The sequence below is a fragment of the Pogoniulus pusillus genome, chromosome 37, assembly GCF_015220805.1.
Source record: "Pogoniulus pusillus isolate bPogPus1 chromosome 37, bPogPus1.pri, whole genome shotgun sequence".
Lineage (NCBI taxonomy): Eukaryota > Metazoa > Chordata > Aves > Piciformes > Lybiidae > Pogoniulus > Pogoniulus pusillus.
Genome location: NC_087300.1, coordinates 4,182,312 through 4,200,210, shown reverse-complemented (window position 1 = coordinate 4,200,210; position 17,899 = coordinate 4,182,312). Strand labels below are relative to the sequence as shown.

Genomic DNA, 17,899 nt, shown 5'->3' with positions numbered 1-17,899 from the left:
GAAAGGGTCTTAAGTGTTTTTTTCTCTCAAAGCCATGATTTTTAACAACATTAGAAATGCATGCAAAGAACTGGCAAAGATATTTGACACAGACATAGCCCAGGAGTTGCATTTACCCTTCTAACATGTAGCCAAGGTGAAAACCCACCACTGATTGAATAAAACTTACAGCAGCAATGGAAGGCTTCTTTCCATCTCCAGCAGGAGGGTGAGTGACATCAGCTCCCAAAAAGATCACTGGCTGCTGGAACACAGAAGGTCTTCAAAAAGAAAAAAGTGCTAAGTCATGCTTGTAGATGAAGGCTTGGTGCAAGGTCATTGCTCAGTCTAGGGGAGGTTGTTTCTCTGCACTGAACTGCACAACTACCTTCTCAGCAGGTAGCTCCAGGCAAATCCTAACAATGCAACCTTTGTTACATGCTGGGAACTTCAAAATCAATGTAGTGATCATGGACTCATAGAATAGCTTGGGTTGGAAAGGATCTTAAATATCATCCAGTTACAACTCCCCCTGTCATGGGCAGGGACACCTCCCACTAAGCCAGGTTGCTCAAGGTCTCATCCAGCCTGGCCTTGAACACCTCTAGGGAAGGGGCATCCACAGCCTCCATGGGCAATCTGTTCCAGTATCTCACCAACCTCACTATAAAGAATTTCTTCCCAATCTGCAGACTAAATCTCCCCTCTTCCAGTTTCAATCCATTTCACAGCATCATAGAGGTCTTTTCCAACTGAAATAATTCTAAGATCATCAAGTCCAAGCATCAGCCTATGACCACTATGGCAATTTCCTCTATCACCACAATCCTTTATAACAGAACAAGAGTTAGCTGAATTACTGAGCTCATTATAGTGAGAGGAATGAGATCTCTCCACTGTTCTTTTGATACCAACCAAATACTCAAGAAGAACCTTGGCTTAAGACCTAATTCACAGGCCAACAACCACTCAGAGCCCATGCCAGAAATCCAGTTCTACCTCAAATATCACAAAGAAAATTTCAACTTAAAACTCAGCCATGTGTAAAGTTTGGGTGCTAAGGAGCAAAAGTAACCACATCTGTTCAAACAACGCCCAAGTCAGCCTCCATAGAGAGTCTTACCGTTGGTGAGGTACAAGGATGTTGTTGATTCCTCCTAATTTAACATTAATCTTCAGGCACAGATTTGAGAGGGTCTGTGGAGATGTTTTAATGACGTTCTTGACTTGAACACACTGCGTGGCCATCCCCAGAAGTGTATCTCCCACTCGCTTCACCTCCGCTGAGAAGCAAACGTCAGGATATAACTTGAGGCTACTTGAAATTCTTGCTGTGTTTTTTGATCTTAGTTTAACTCACAGTCATTTCAATGTGCATACCCTGCAAAATAATTTCCAGCCTACCTGCATGCCCAGACCTGCATCCAATTCATTTTATCTCCAGACACAAACTTTGGTTTTCTAATGTCTAAAGAAGGGCCCTGAAGAATTTCACAGAATTGTCAGGGTTGGAAAGCACCTCAAGGATCATCCAGTTCCAATCCCCTTGCAATGGGCAGCGTCACTAGATCAGGCTGCCCATAGCTACATCCAACCTGGCCTTAAAAAGCTCCAGGCATAAGGCTTTCACCACCTCCCTGGGCAATCTGTTCCAGTGTCTCACCACCCTCGTGCTGAAGAATTTCTTCCTAACATCTAATCTCCCATTCTCTAGCTTGGATCATCCCCCAAGTCCTATCACTATCCAACACCCTAACAAGTCCCTCCCCAGCTTTCTTGTAGCCCCATTCAGATACTGGAAGGCCACAATAAGGTCTCCTCAGAGCCTTCTCTTCTCCAGACTGAAAAGCCCCAACTCTCTCAGCCAGTCTGCATAAGAAAGGTTCTCGAGCACCCTCATCATCCTCATGGCTCTTCTCTGGACATGTTCCCATGTAACAGGTGCTCCAGAACTGGACACAGTGCTCCAGGTGATAGGGTCCTAACATGCTGGGCAGCAAAGCTTCTCAAGGCACTGGACCAAACAGGTAAAGACAGAGCCCTTACCATACACTGGGGTCTTCCCTGGCAGGATGACAATGATGAGCTGAAGCCCTGAATAGGTGTTCTTGAGGTGTCTGAACATGGGCTCCACACTGTCTGCTCCCTGGGCATATTTGCAGAAGCAGGGCTGGCCTTGGATGGGCATCCCAGCATCCTTGGAGATCTTGCGCAGCTGGTCCGTGAAACCCCTGGAGAAAAGAACTCTTTCAATTTTGGCAGTACAACAGCACCCAACTACCAAAGCAGAAGGGGACAGAAGATGTCATTACTCAAAGAACGTAAAGCAGCATTTAAATCACATTCATCACGTGGAGCTATGTAACAGCTTGGAAACACCCTGGGCCAGAGTAGAGACAACTCTAGTACTTCTTTCAAGCCATCAGAAGGAACTACATAGAGAGCAGCAATACCAGAGGGTCAACAGCCCACAGTGTATCTAGGTACAGCATTTGGCTGAGCTTCCACCAGGACACAAAGATGCTTGGACCCTCTTCCTAACGTCTTGGATAACTAACCCCAGGTAAAGCACTCATTACAAGTCCTGTATTCATCTTTTCACTAAGATGGCTTCATGAAGAGCACTGTCCAAAGCCTGAACCGTGACATGCCTTACTTCAGTATTTCTTCTCTGCACTGCCTCTGCGTTGCAAAGCAAGCTATAGCCCACATTTTGATCTCAACCCCAGTGTGAAATTGTTTCCCTCTCATGTCCCACACTCCATGGCTTGGGGTTGCCACCGTTCGATTCTGTGGAAACAAAAGCAACAGAAATTTGAGTGAAGCTGTCAGAGAGAGTTCAGGCAGCAAGGCAGGGAGCGAGCGCTCGGGCAGCGAGGCAGGGAGCGAGGGCAGTAAGGCAGGCAGTCAGGGCAGCAAGGCATCGTTTACCATTCAAACTGATCCCTGCATAGCACAGTGCAAGTGAAGTGACTGAAATGGTCACCATGCACTGCAGATTAGTCTCCCAAACAGAAGCACAAAGGCAGATCCTCACCCGTCCTCCGTACTGCAGCATGGGGGCCGGCAGCACACGCCCTGTCACGTGCGCCATCTCATCCCGCACCTTGAACTGGAACTCTTGCACAAACGGATCTGCATCATAGTTTGCACTTCTCACCTAAAGGAAAAGTTTTCCCACATTACAGAAGTATCTAATTTCTTTACTGACAGAGTGGTCAGGCATTGGAACAGGCTGCCCAGGGCGGTGGTGGAGTTGCCATCTCTGGAGGCGTTCAAAACAATGAGTAGATATGGCACTTTGGGACATGGTTTAGTGGTCATGGAGGTGTATAAGACATTTTTGCATCAATGTCATTGATCCCAGCAACATCTAGTGACACAATACTGGAATTAAAGAACTCACCAGTCTGCTTATCTCCTCTTGCCTATCTGGAGCAGATCTTGCTGTGGCCTTTATCATGGTTGATGTCTGATTGTCCGTTAGCTTCTTGATACAGCGCTGGCCAGCTACAATATTACAGACCTGAAGGGAAAACCAGAAGTGCCAATCCACACTTAGATCCCAAGACAGCACACAGACACAACACCCCACCCCTGCATACCATTTCCCATAGCTCTAAACTTGAAAGGGCTTAAAAATGCAGGCAGCTTTTAGTGAAATAAAAGAATAAAGGTGCGAACACATAACACCTGGTCCAGCCAGGTGCCCTGCAGAATGGCACAGCCCACTAAGAACAAGCTGATTTAGCAGAACAGGTTCCTTACTTCTAAAGGCAAGTAGGTGTGTTTCTGTTCTTGTCCCACTTGTAGGCAAGGAAGATGAGGGTATTTCAGCTGGAGGTTGTATTTCTCTCTGAAATACTGTGCTACCGTTCTTTCCACAGTCTGCCCGTTTTCTAACTGCAAAGGAAAGCTGGAAAGACACAGATTTTACTAAGATGGACAGCAATCTTAGTTGGCAAGCACCAACATCCCCCAAAGAAACAAAACAGCTGTGTTCAGCTATCACCCATTTTACCCCAACAAAGAGCATCTTACGTCTGGTGACTTGCAGGCCGCCTGGTGACGTTACACACGCGGTACTTCCTTCTCATCGTTCCACAGTGAGTCACCTCTACCTTGAGACCTGCACAAAAGCACCAAAGGCCCTGATGTCACAACTGCACCACAGTCTGCGTGGGAGACACAAGATTTCCTACAGCAGAGTGTGCTGTAATCCAACAGCTTTGATGATCGGTGTCACAGAATCTATCATCAGAAGAGGCCTCTACAGATCCAGGTGCAACCCTCCTGAGACAACCCTGGGCAGGTCACACAGGAATGCATCCAGGTGGGTTTGGAATCTCTCCAGACAAGGAGACTTCACAACCTCTCTGGGCAGCCTGCTCCAGGGCTCCCCAGCACCTTCACAGTAAAGAAGTGTCTCCTTATGTTGAAGTGGAAGTTCCTGGGTTCCAGCTTGTACCCATCATTCCTTGTCCTATTAGTGGGCACCACTGAAAAGAGCCTGGCACCATCACCTTGACATCCACCCCTCAGATATTTATAGGCATTAGTAAGATCCCCACTCAGCTTTCTCTTTTCAAGACTAATTAGCCCCAGGTCTTTCCTTCTGGCACAGATGTTCTTAGTTGCCCAATCATCCTCATAGCCTCCATTGCACTCTCTCCAACAAATCCCAGTCTCTCTTGAACTGGGGAGTCCAAAATTGGACCCAGTATTGCAAGTGTGGTCTCACCAGGGTCAAATACAGAGCACAACACAAGACATTAATTTTCTCCAAACATTTTGCTACCATTATAATTTGATTTGTGACTAATGAGGCATCATCACCCTCAAAACCAGATCACAGTGTATTTCATGTTCAATGTCATCTGAACTTCATGTGGCACTTTCATTTAGCAGGCACATGACTAACCTCAGACACAGCTGTTTTCACCATGTTCTCTTCTCATTCTCAGTGCTTGATACCTCTTAAAATCAGCAGTTCCAACATAATGGAATTAAAAATGCAAATCCAGATTCCTGCCTTATTGCTCATTTCTCCCCTTAGCTTTGTGCTTGCATTCATTCCTTTCACAGACCAAGTTTAACCTTAGATTTTGAGCATCTGAAGATCTCCATCTCCAAGCACAAGGAGAATGACAGCAACAACAGCAGCTTGCAGAGGCTCTCAGGGGCTATTTCTGTGAACTGTGCGTGCACTGTCTGAGCTCTACAGACAGCAGACAACATCTGCTGGGAGCACTGAGCTTATCACACCAGTGCTGCACAGCATCAGCACACTGTTAGGGCTTTTTCTAACCTCACAGAAGAAAAAGCAACTGAAAACAGAGTCTTAATACTCAAAAAATTCAACCTACAGTCTGCTCACAAAGGCTGTTGAGACAGCAGCTGGATTACTTGTCCTGTTGAGGCTTGTGTGCATTGTGAACCTTAGACTGAATATCTCATGTCATATCAGGTCCCTGAAGCACCAGAAAGCTACTGTGTTTAGCTATAAGGGACAGAGACATCCCAAAGAACTTCCAACTGGATTTTGTTGATTCCTGACAACACTAACTGCAACCTTAATTCAGAAGATGGCATCACTAGAACTAAGCCATAGCTGCCTGCTATTGTCCTGGGCTGGGATAGGGCTGATTTACACAAGAAGCTGAGTAGGGGCAGAGCCAGGACAGCTGACTCAGGGGATATTCCACACCATATTCCAGATCATGTGGCATCACACCCAGTATATCACTGGGGGAGCTGGACAGGAGGAGAAAGGCTCACAGCTAAAGAACAGGCTGAGCATCATGCTCTGAGTGGTGAACAACTGCACTGTGCATCACTCACTTCACAGATACTGCTTTATTAGTGTCGTCATTTCTTCTTCTCTTATGCCGTCTAATTAAACTGTTCTTATCTCAAGGAAAGGTTACCTTTTTGCTCCTATTGTTCTCCTCATCCCACCAGGGCAGGGAGGAGTGAGCAAGCAGTCACTTGAGGCTTAGTTGCCAGCTGGGCTTAAACCATGACAAGCATGAAGAGAAAATACACACACAAAAAATAATAATAAAGGAATCCATGAAGCACTGTGGCCAAGCAGCAAAGGGTTGTGATCACAGAGAGATCTGGAACCCATTCACTGCTTTGTCATTAATCTGCTGTGACACCACAGAAGGCACTGCCCTCCCACAGAGCTGCTCAGGCTGCCAACTCCTGAACACAGGCTTAGCTTCACTCTGGATGATCACAACATCTTGGCTGAAGTCCCCAGATACTACAGTAGTAAAAATAAATATTGACAGCAAAGGTAACCTTTCAGGATTGTCTGACTGCGGCAGCAGAGTCTCTGAGGAATCCACAAGCAAGCAGAGACAGCTTCTCCTTCTCCAGTTACCTGTCTTCCAGAATGAAGACAGACAAGTAGGTGTAAAAGGGAGGCATGTCAGGACTGCTACGAAATAATTCCTGTAAGGTGTTTTTTTCACCACTGACTATTCTGTGAAGACACCAGTTTATGACTGCAGATGAGACTTTTTACTATCCACTCTTTTGATATGATGTAAATGCCACATCAAGCAACACGAGTGTTTACAAGCAGAGTGTCACAGAGCTGAGCTCTTTCGAGGCTTCCCTCTCTGCAGATCACCCTGGAATGGAAGGATAAGGGCAGAGGCAAAGCCAAGTAGTATATATGGAGTGAAACTACTCAAACCAGCAGCTTATGCAACTCCTTTGGAATGGAATTTGGCTTCCAGCTGCAAGTTAGCAAGTGGCACTTGTTTCTCCATAAGGCAGGGGGCTATTAGAAGTCACTACACCAGCACACTTCCAAAGAATCTTCCATGGTAGCTTTGAAATTCATTTCCACTTCATCTCAGCATTTAAACAGAAGAGCTACAGCACAATGCCACTGTGGTCTCAGTGCCCTATGCCACAACAGGTTAGACACCCAGGAAGGAACTTCCCTGAATCCAGGCCAAAAGTAACACACTTTCTCTTTCCCTCTTCAAGCCACCAGGAACATTCCTCATTTCTCAGCTTTCATTTCTGTAGAGCTCATTGTGTCCTTCAGAACTAGAACTACAAATGGGGCACACTAGAGTTCTCCTGGCAGCTCTAAAGCCTTTTTGATGCTAACCAGAAGGTTTCCAGTTCAAACAAGGCCTTGATTGTGCCAGCTGGGACAGAACAGAAACATCTCTACTCACCCTTTATCTCTTTGGTGAATTTTACCCGATGAGAATCAGTCAGAGGTCTTGGTTGTTCATCGATATTATGAATGTCAAGAACTTCACACATAAATTGAATGACAGGTTGTGCTTTGTAGAAGGCAGTGGCAGAAACTAAAACGAGCAAAATAGGAAGTGTAAAAGCCCCCAAGTCAGGCTGTTGTGAAAGCAGTACATAATTAAATGCTTTTCAAACTCCACATACCCCTCAAGCAAACTTTGTGCAGCACAGGATTTTAAAAGCAGGTGAGCAAACCTTGCAACAGCTACGGGTAAGAGGCAACACAGGGCCCACAGTGACACATCAGCCTCCAGCACAGCCATCCTGCAGCCACTTTGCATTGCAGGCTTTTCAAAGGGTTTTCCCCAGGTAATTTGTTTCTAGAGCACTGCAGCCTCCCTGAGAGACCCTCTCTGGGGACCCTGTATGGAGCTGCAAGAAGAGGCAGCATTGCTGGATCTCTGCTGAAGGAGTTTGAACGTGAGAAGCTAAGGTGATTCAATGTGCACTGTCAGTCTGTCAGGGACACAATCTGCTCAGTTGCTGGAACAGTACTTGGTAGAAACAGGAGCCTTTGAGTGACCTGTTCTAGTGGGAGGTGTCCCTGCCTATGGCAGAGGGTTGGAACTGGATGATCTTTGAGGTCCCTTCCAACCTAAACCATTCTACGATTATACACAAACTATTTTAGCTTAGGTGCCTGCAACCTACCAAAATCTCTCACCCTCCTGCATATTAATGCCACAATCACATTAAGTGGTAATATGTTCAGTTTTGAGCAGAATAGTTGATTCATTTGATGGAAGGAAGACCATAAAGAAGTGCTTGACAAAGGTTATAAGCAACAGAAACACCACCATTCCGCAGGCACTAGACACAGCTCAGACACAAGCCAACTGCTCCACACCTTTACAACTTAAAATGGCAACATGAAAAAAAAAAACCACCACTCGACAAGCATTTGATTATTTTTCCACATCTCCTGTACCAAAGCCACCACATCTCCGTGCTAACACAACACAACATTCTTCAGACATGTGTCACTTTAGCAGGCTGCCAATTTCACACGAGGCACTGGGGCCAACACCTCCGGCTGTCGAGGGCTGAATGAACACAAAGAGCTGACAACCCAGTGCTGGCAGCACACTGGTTTGTCTCCCACAGCAACGTGGGGAGAAAGAGACTCTGCAGAGAGCCTCGTAGGAGTTAAACAACCAGAAGAAAAAAAAAAAGAGAAATCAAGTGATGGGATTTGAGTGTAATCTTCCCAGCCTCAAACCACAACACCGAGGGATTGCCCTGTCACTTGCGGCTCACCAAGTTCTTCAGTTTCTCATTCACAGAAGGGATTGAACAATTCCTGCTGCAGGAAATCCTGATGGGCTTTCTAATACTGGGAAGAGAAACTCAGGAAGTGCTTTCTGTGAAACAAACTGGTGTAAATTAATACTCCTGTCCTACCTGAGCTGTAGCACAGTAGCCAGCATGCAAGCTCCAGCTCTGGGTATTTCAGACTCACAGATCCATCCAGTGGTTTGCGTCGGAAAGGATCTAAAAGGTCATCCAGTTCCAATGCCCCTAACATGGGCAGGGACACCTCCCACTAGAACAGGTTGCCCAAGGCCCCATCCAATCTGGCCTTGAACACTTCAAGGGAGTGCTTCTGTGCTCCACAACCTCCCTGGGCAACCTGTTCCAGTGTCTCCCTGCCTTCACTGTAAAGAATTTCTTATTAATTTCCAGCTTCTCCTCGAGCTTCAATCCATTCCCTCTCATGCTATCACTACTATTTCTCAGACTGGTAAGATACAGACATTCACTTTTCTAACAGCTCCATCACAGCTGCTGTTTGAAAGGTAATTTTACAGGAACAAACCCATCTGAAGCCACATCAGTATCATCCACAACTCAGACAAACCAGAAGACATAAACTCAGGAAATTTGCAGTGTGAAAGCTCAGTATCATCTGCAACATTTTATCATGCTCCATGACAGCTACTAAGCACAGCCTGACCTAGAGTGCTTAATCCAGTGCAGAAAAGCCAGACTGTTTACCTTGGGTTTATAAAGCATTTCAAACAGACAGTGAGAGCAGCATCTGAATGAGGGAAAACTTTCAGCAGCACCTGCACCTCCCAAGCCTGACATTTTTCAATAGAGGTTTAACAACTAAACAGACTCAGCCTGCTTACAGAACTGGGAGTCTGACACATGAACCAGTTGATCTCAGATGCATTCAGCTGGGACTTAATAAAGTGGTGCAAAGCAGAGCTGGTTTTGCATAAGAAAGCCCATCTCAATTAGCCCTATTCACACAAGTGTTTGGGATATGTTTTGCAGTTTTCTTGGAAGCACTGAGCAGCACCTACTGCGGCCAGCTGCACAGAGGCACATCTTGAGCAGCTTGCCTGGATCACTGTGGCCCTATCCAGGCAGAAAATGAAGCAGGGAAACAAGCTATGCCAGGCTTTTCCTTCTACATGCTCTTCTGTTTTAGCCCCCACATGACAGGTAAATTTCTGCCAAAACATCAACATGATGCTAACTCCAGAGGGAAAAGAGATCTGGATTTCTAGATAGGATCTGCTGTACAGGTCTGGTCTGAACTGGCTGAACAGGAAGCCAATGTATGCACACATACACTTCATTAGTGCTCTCTTACTCTACCATTATCATCACAACCTCTGCAGTTGGCTGATTCCACAGCTCATGTTGTATTTCATCAGGATATTATATGGAGACAATCACTACATCTTCCAACCAAGCAATGAGACACGATCATTAACATCTTTCAGCTGAAAACTGCTTGTCCATGAAGCAATTAGAAGTTTGCAATGTTTCTTAGTTTGATATAAATTCCAGCAAAACACCCCAAGCTCCTTTAACTCCTCACTATTTACAAGATGAATGACGAAATCAGTGTGCAGAGTGACTTCTGGTGACTAAATCCCTCTGTAGAGGCAGCACCAAAAGTTACCACCACACAGAAATGTGGTACCAGAAACTCAAGCACATAAAACTGATATAAAGGAAAGGGCATTTTAATTCCTAGAGGCATGTTGTGTTATTATCTTTACTCTTACCCCTGAATGGCAACTTACCATCAATATTGAGCATCATCTTCCACATGGCAGGCCGAACAGACTGATGGAATCCAAACCAGACTTCCCTGCCACCCCCCAGGGGGTGATCATAGCCTTCTGGTGCTGAGAAAAAGGAACGGCCCACAGGAGTGTACCTAGGAAGAAGATGAGCACACGTTTGTGCTGTTGATTTCCAGATAGAAAAGGCTGCTTTCCAAACAAAAAGAATCCTCTAACAGATTAAACCACACAGCATTATTATTAATATTATTATTATTATGGGGAATGTGCCTAGTTCCAAGTTCTGTGCCTAGTACCAAGTCCAAGCATCACACTCTGAGCACTTCTGCTCCCATCACAGTGCTTTTAAATTTAGGCAAAACCTTTACTAGTTTTAGCAAGGCACAACCACTTCCAGTTTTTACAACTCATCAAGATCTGAGTTAACTCATCCCTCCTGGTCTTCATGAAAATATCATCTCCACCAGAGCAGATTCTGTACAACAGCACTGCACATACTGGACTGACCCTCAAACAGCAATGGACACAATTTACTAGGAGGCATTTCAGCAGGAGGCACACTGAGAGCATAATGGTGGTGGAAAGAATGAACTTGAGAAGCTATTGTTTCTCTGGTGGAACACAGCTGCTCATGAACTTCCACACCTCCTGACATTTGTAACTGTCAGGCATAATCACAGAGATTAACTTCACAGATTTACAGAACAGTTTAGGTTGGAAGGGATCTCAAAGATCATCCAGCTCAAACACCCTGCCACAGGCAGGGACACCTCCCACTAGCTCAGGTTGCTCAGAGCCTCATCCAACCTGGCCATGAAAACATCCAGGGAGGAGGCATTCATGACCTCCCTGGGCAATCTGTTCCAGTGTCTCAACATCCTCACTGTCAAGAATTTCTTCCTAATCTCATCTAAATCTGCCCTCCTCAACCTTCAATCCATTGCCTCTCACCTTATCACTACAAGCCCTTGTAAAAACTCCCTTCCTGACTTTCTTGTAGCCCACTTCAGGTACTGGAAAGCTGCTAAAAGGTTTCCCTGGAGCTTTCTTTTCTCCAGACACATCTGCCATGTTTCCTCAGGATCCAGGGTAGATAAAGAGCTCTGGCTTCCAGAAAACCAGAAGTCATTTTGTTAAGAGTCAGTTACACCCCGTGAGAATCACCAGTGCAAAACCATCTTCCAGTCTAACAGCAGTAATCACTCTTTAAAAGTAACTTCACTAACCAAATAAAGCAAAATTATGTTTCAAAGTCCTGAGATAAATAATAACAGCCTTTGTTAGACAAGGACCTGGTCTCCAGTGTGTAACTAAACCACGAGAAGCAGGCTCCATCGATGGGTGATGAATTCAAGGCAGTCAAAGCCATCAGGTGGGTGCCACTTGGCTCAACTCCAGCAGACAAGATGAAAGCAAGGCTGCAGCACACCATAAACTGCCTGTATTTCAATTAAGGCCTATTCTAAGTGTCCCCTGGTGTTTGATCTTTTCAAACACATCAGCTGCTCTGGAGTTTCAATGCCCACAGAACGCTGCCTGAGGGGAATGCTCATTTCCTTTCTTCACCTGTGAAGAAACAGGGATGAAGGTCTCCCAGTGGGGATACTTCAGGTAAAGACAAACTGCAGGAAGACAGTGAACCTACTTCATGGAGGGGAGGTGTCGTAGCACCACATCGACAGCATGAACAGGGTTAGTGCTGATAGGTTTGTCTAGTTCCAGAGGCTCAGGCAAGGTTCTTCCTGTCAAAACTTCATGCAGCAAGTGCCAGCTCACCCGAGAAACAAACTTTATTGACACTTTGAAGGGACGATCTTTTCCACCTTCTCCTGGTAATGTCACATCCAAATCCACCTGGTCAGGGGAGGAAAAAAATAGAAACAGTTGTTTAATTCCAAGTCTGGTAGCTTTGAGGTTCTGATCCTTCCTATAACTGGGATAGAGACTCAAAAGCTCAGACACTGAGGACATAGCACCTCAGCAAATCCATAAAATACAGAGCACTTGGGCCCTCACCAAGCAGAGAAGGACTGTGTCAGCTTATGTCATCTTGAGTCAGAAAACATTTCATTGCAGAGACTATAATAAATCTTAGGAGGAGCAATTGAGGGAGCTGGGGATGTTAGTTTGAAAAAGAGGAGGCTGAGGGCAGACCTCACTGCTGTCTACAACTACCTGAAGGGACGTTGCAGAGGGGCTGCTGCTGGGCTCTTCTCATAGGTAACTGGAGACAAAACAAAGGGGAATAGCCTCAGTCTGAGGCTGGGTGGGTTTAGGCTGGACATTAGGAAAAAGTTTTTCACAGTGAAAGTGGTCAGGGACTGGAATGAGCTGCCCAGGAAGGTGGTTGAGTCACTGCCCCTGGATGTGTTTAAGGGTGGTTTGGATGTGGTACTTAGGGATATGGTTTTAGGTGAATCTTGTAGAGTAGGGTTCTAGGTTGGCCTTGGTGATCCTGAGGGGCTTTGCCAACCTGCATGTTTCTGTGATTCATTGTAAGATATTGCATTACAGTCTGTAAAACTGAGTCTTCAACGTATTTTGCTATAAAAAGAGGCTGCTACACTCCAGGGAAGGTCCTGGATGCAACCTTTGCAGGCACAGCTCCACACACTGAAATTTGCAGAGAACACATTAGCAAGACTCCATTTCAGTACAGATGCTGTAAGACACTTTTCAGGTTTCTGAGCTCAGAATATCACAAGTTGGGTTTGTTCCTTTCTCTTTCCTATAACGCCATTACAAGCATCATTTTCCCCCCAGATATCTTACCCCAGTAGTGGCCACAGGGAGTGGATTTGCTGTATAGAGGCTTCTCTTCCCATCATAAACTGGTCTACGGTCCCCAAATATTGTCACTTTAAAATGCTGCACCATTGAGTCCACCACCTCCCTAGAAAAGTTGATATTTACAGTGAAGATGTTTTCAAATCAGACTGGAAGTGGCTCCCACACCACCCTATGTTTCAACAATCACATTACTCAAGTGAATGATCCAACACCCACTGGTATTCCAGAGAGGTGCTTCACAAACTGCAGCTAAAATCACACAAAACCACCAAAGAATAAAATCATTGTTGACACAAGTGCCCAAATCATGGAAAATTACAGTTACTGAAAACATTTTACAAAGTCCCAGGTATGACTGAGGCCTTTGTACAACCTCTGTGGTAGAAAACAAGGACAGGCTTACCTTGGAAGAATCCCACAAGCTGGTTTTATGAAAAACTAGCACAAACCCATCAGGGAAAGCTGTGCCAGCTCACGAGAGCAGCAGTTAATTGGAGCCTACCCAGCAACGTTCAGCTGCTCCTCAATTAACAAGAGGTTTGGATTCTGCCTGCACTGTGTGTATAAAAAAAAATGAGGCACCCTGACAAAAAGAGTCTTCATTTTAAGTCCTTCACCTGCTGTTTCAGAAGCAAATCAAGTAAAAGCCTGATCAAGTTTATAGGCAGGTATAGGATAAAGAAAAGTTGGGAGAATCTAAGCTGATGACAGTAAGTAGTGAGCCAATCTAGGCACTGAAATCACACTTGGAAAGCACTCTGTAAAATCTTCACCTGGTATAAATAAAGGCTTCTTGCTCCCAGTAGTGGATGTATCAAATCCCAGGAGACTTCTGCAATACCCCTAACTGAAACATGCCTTCAGGATTTGAATTCTTTGGGGATTCTTTGTGTTTCAGTGGCACACCAACTGTATCCTACTTTATACATCACAATTCTCTTATTCTAGAGAAACAAACCACTTCTTTACCAGGCAGAATCAAGCCTAGCAATAAGCTATTGTTAAAATGCAGAAAAACTCAGTTGCAGGTGAAAGAGGAAAAAAAACAGCTTTTAAGCTACCCTGAATTCCAACTGATGAAATGGATTTCACAAGAAACTAAGAAGTAATTCCTCCCCAAAAGAAGTTATTCAATGCAGAAAAGAAATACAGGAAATATGAAATGTTGTAATCCTCAAGCCAAAAAAAAAACGATTATAGCTCTCATGTCAGGTTTTCCATTGAACATCTGCTCTGAAAAGGCTTCTCTGGCTCCTCAAATTTATGAGATTTAGGACAACAAGCACCAAGACAGATCAAGAGAGGTGACTCTGCTACTTTGCTCTGCTCTGGTAATATGTCATCTGGCATACTGCATCCAGCTAGGAGTCCTCAACACAGGAAGGACATGGAGCTGATGGAGAGGGTCCAGAGGAGCACCACAAAAATGGTCAGTGGGCTGGAGCACCTCTGCTATAAGGACAGGCTGAGGGAGCTGGGGTTGGTCAGCATGAAGAGCAGAAGGCTGTGAGGAGACCTTAGAGCAGCCTTCCAGTACCTGAAGGGAGCTACAAGAAGGCTGCAGAAGGAATGTTTGTAAAGGCCTGCAAGGATAAGATGAGGGCAATGGCTTGAAATTAGAGGAGATTTAAAATGAGTATCAGGAACAAGTTCTGCATCATGAGAGTACTGGAAAAGTGCAACAGGTTGCCCTGGGAGGTAGTTGAAGCTCCACCTCTGGAGGTACTCAAGGTCAGGCTCCAAGAAACCTGATCTAACAGAGGATGCCCCTGTTAACTCCAGGGAGGTTGTACAGCATGGTCCTTGGAGGTCTCTTCCAACTCAAACCATTCTATGGTTCTAAGACCACATATAAAAACCTGTGAAGGCTGAAGTACTCAATACTTAGAGTTTGTTGGATTACTAAATGAACAGATAGAGAATATGAAAATGTTTTGTCCATTGAGCCAGCAACCTAGAAATGAAGTAGCCTTGCAAAGGATTTCCCTGACCCTAACGCATCACAGACAGGAAAGTAAGATGGGATACAATGTGCTACACAAAATGCTGTAACGATAGGAGGACAGAGGTGGAGCTCAAGCCAAGGTTGGCCTTTTCACATATGCTAGAGATGATTGCTTGAAATTCTATTAACAAGGGAGAAATCAGTTTGTCTGTGGTGCTTTCACAGCACTCTTCCAGCTGGAGGCTGTCTCCTCCTGTACCTACAGCCATGGCTTTTAGTCACTAGCTCCTGAGCACAGCAGCCAAGAGAACTGAACTGAGGAACCCTTCAGATTACCTATCTCAGTATCAACTGAGGATAAAAACACCCAGAGGAGCAGATTCCTGCTAACTCAAATGATTCACCAGCCAGTACTGCACCAAAAAAGGTAGCTGCCTGCAGCTATACCTTATTTATGCTGCCCTGATGAATGAGGGTTGCTGATAAATGGCTCACACACTACTGTGATCACTCACGGCTGTCCCACTTCATAGCATCTGGTCATGACTATAGTGCAGAGAAGCTGGAAAAAGCTCTGCACCCATCACAGACACTTGCAGACAGGTCTCCATAGCACAATGCCCAGATCTGAAGCCACTCAGTCAATAGATTTACTTCAGTAGGTTGCCTACACTTTCACTACCAATATAATTTACAAGAGAAATTTCACCTTCTTACCTGTTCACCCTTCGAGGACACTTATCAGGTTTGATATCCACCTCATAGAGGTAGACATCAATCTTTGGGATTTCAACTTGGAAGCAGTTGGCCAGCAGTTTAATGGGTTTGCCCATGGTGCCATAGCCAGGACGTCTGGGCACCATGAGGAGGGGCTGTGCCCCGACGGGTCCTGCAGAAGAAGAAGATGTTAGAGGTCAGAAGATCAGCCCAGCAGACAATCTGTGCTGCAGAGGTGATGCCTGCTTACACCTCAGCAATTTAAGAATACATAATGCCCCATGCCCTTGCTGGTACACATTTGTCTCCTGATCAGACTTATTCATTTATAGGTGTTTTCATTCTTAGGCAATGCCTTGAACCAGCTGGAGGGACGAACAGACAGAGCCAACATGCTGGGAGAAGGGACAATGAGCTGTGCCAGACAGCACAGGTTGCACAGGGTGCTAACCTATTCAGCTCCAAATGGACACTTGCCCATTTTTCCTCCATGAGCCTCCACCCACATCCAGACTGTTTCCTTACTGACGAGTTTGTCATTGGCATGAACAACATCAGGAGATTTTCAAAGCAAATTACAAAGAAGCTACTTTTCCTTCACTGTGGAGACCCTGTCTGCCACTCCAAGACACAGCTCTGCAAGTCTCCTTTGAACACCCCAGGGACACAGAATACAACAATCTGGAAGCAGATCTGTACTGATGTTTTGTTGTTCAGAAAGACAAAGAACTACTGGAGGGACTCCAGTGGAGGCTAAAAAGATGCTGAGGGGCCTGAAGCATCTCAGTGGGGAGGAAAGGCTGAGAGTCTTTGGGGTGTTGAGCCTGGAAAACAGCAACCCCAGAGGGGATCTGAGCAATGCTCAGCAAAAGATAAAGGACAGAGGGAGGAGGGCAAGAGGCTGGGGACAGACTCTTCTCAGTGGTGCCCAGTGACAGGACAAAGGGCACAAACTGGAACCCAGGAGGTTCCATTTGAACAGGAGAAGAATCTTTGGTGTGAGAGTGCTGAAGCCCTGGAGCTGGCTGCCCAGAGAGGTTGTGGAGTCTCCTTCTGTGAAGAGATTCCAAACCCATCTGTCATCCTGGGCAAGCTGCTGTGGGTGCCTCTGCTTTAGCACTGGACTGCATTTCTAGAGGTCCCTTCCAACCCCTACCATGCTACGATTCTGGGATTCTATTTATGATGAACTCTTAGTTTCATTGCCACCATTATCGTAGTCAGTGAAGGTAGACAACTCTTGAACTCTGATGGATGGGTGAGGAGTAAACTCTTTACCTCCTGTCTCACTGCATGGATAAAGCTGACTGATCAGAAGAGGAAAGACTTGGATTAAGACTCAGGACTGTAAACCTCCTGATTGCTCACACATTAGAGAAGCACATCCCTAGCTGCTCAGAGCCAGCATCCAAATCTGCAATAAGAGATGGGCACTTTGAAAGCCAGCTACAAGCAGCTGTCTAGCAATGGATGTCACATTCTCATCTGCTTATTGATTTAATTTACTGTGCCTCATTTAGCTGAGAATCCTCAGCTCAAGCTCTGCATTGCTCATGCTGTAAGAAACCAAACATAGTAGTAAACCCAGTGCACTTTGAGGAATTTCTGCTGGTATTTCCACTTTAAAATATCTCTTGGCAATCAGGAAACAGCAACAAAACCAAGATGCTTTGTAGCTCAAGCTTTAAAAAATTACTCATCATACAAATGCCACAATTTAGAGAGTGGTCGGTTAAGTTTGTTGCAAGTTCTCCCCTCTACTCCTACTCAGTGACGCAAGCAGCAATTCCAGCCCACTCATTTCAGAGAAGAGTTAAAATGTCAAGTGCTGGTAAAATGGTTTTATTTGCCTTTTGATTAATCTCCATAATTCCTGGGGGAAGTTGTGCACAAAGAGGTGAGCAACAAAACTCAGCTCCACGGTAACGTTTGTCTGGCTCTACCCAGAAACGCACCAAAAACGTGAGTGTGCTTAGCTTGGAGCCATAGAATGGTTTGGGTTGGAAGGGACCTCCAAAGTTCTTTTAGTCCAGCCCCACTGCAGTCACCAGGGGCATCATCCACTAGATCAGGTTGTCCAGAGCCTTGGTTGGGCCTGGCCTTGAGTAGCTCCAGGGATGGAGCTACCACTGTGGAAAAT

General features: G+C 45.5%; 1 protein-coding gene across 1 annotated transcript in view; it reads right to left on the bottom strand.

The window, feature by feature from the left end:
• LOC135190956 (protein argonaute-3) overlaps positions 1–17,899 on the bottom strand; it is a 44,661-nt gene that overhangs the window by 19,015 nt on the left and 7,747 nt on the right. Inside the window, exons 2-14 of the mRNA XM_064172804.1 lie at positions 15,760–15,931; positions 13,080–13,200; positions 11,953–12,161; positions 10,305–10,441; positions 7,182–7,316; positions 4,021–4,108; positions 3,748–3,895; positions 3,386–3,505; positions 3,017–3,139; positions 2,636–2,769; positions 2,026–2,210; positions 1,103–1,262; positions 170–260 (exon numbers count right to left, since the gene is read on the bottom strand). Coding sequence (XP_064028874.1) covers positions 170–260; positions 1,103–1,262; positions 2,026–2,210; positions 2,636–2,769; positions 3,017–3,139; positions 3,386–3,505; positions 3,748–3,895; positions 4,021–4,108; positions 7,182–7,316; positions 10,305–10,441; positions 11,953–12,161; positions 13,080–13,200; positions 15,760–15,931 — 1,823 coding nt within the window. The remainder of the gene's footprint in view (positions 1–169; positions 261–1,102; positions 1,263–2,025; positions 2,211–2,635; positions 2,770–3,016; positions 3,140–3,385; positions 3,506–3,747; positions 3,896–4,020; positions 4,109–7,181; positions 7,317–10,304; positions 10,442–11,952; positions 12,162–13,079; positions 13,201–15,759; positions 15,932–17,899) is intronic.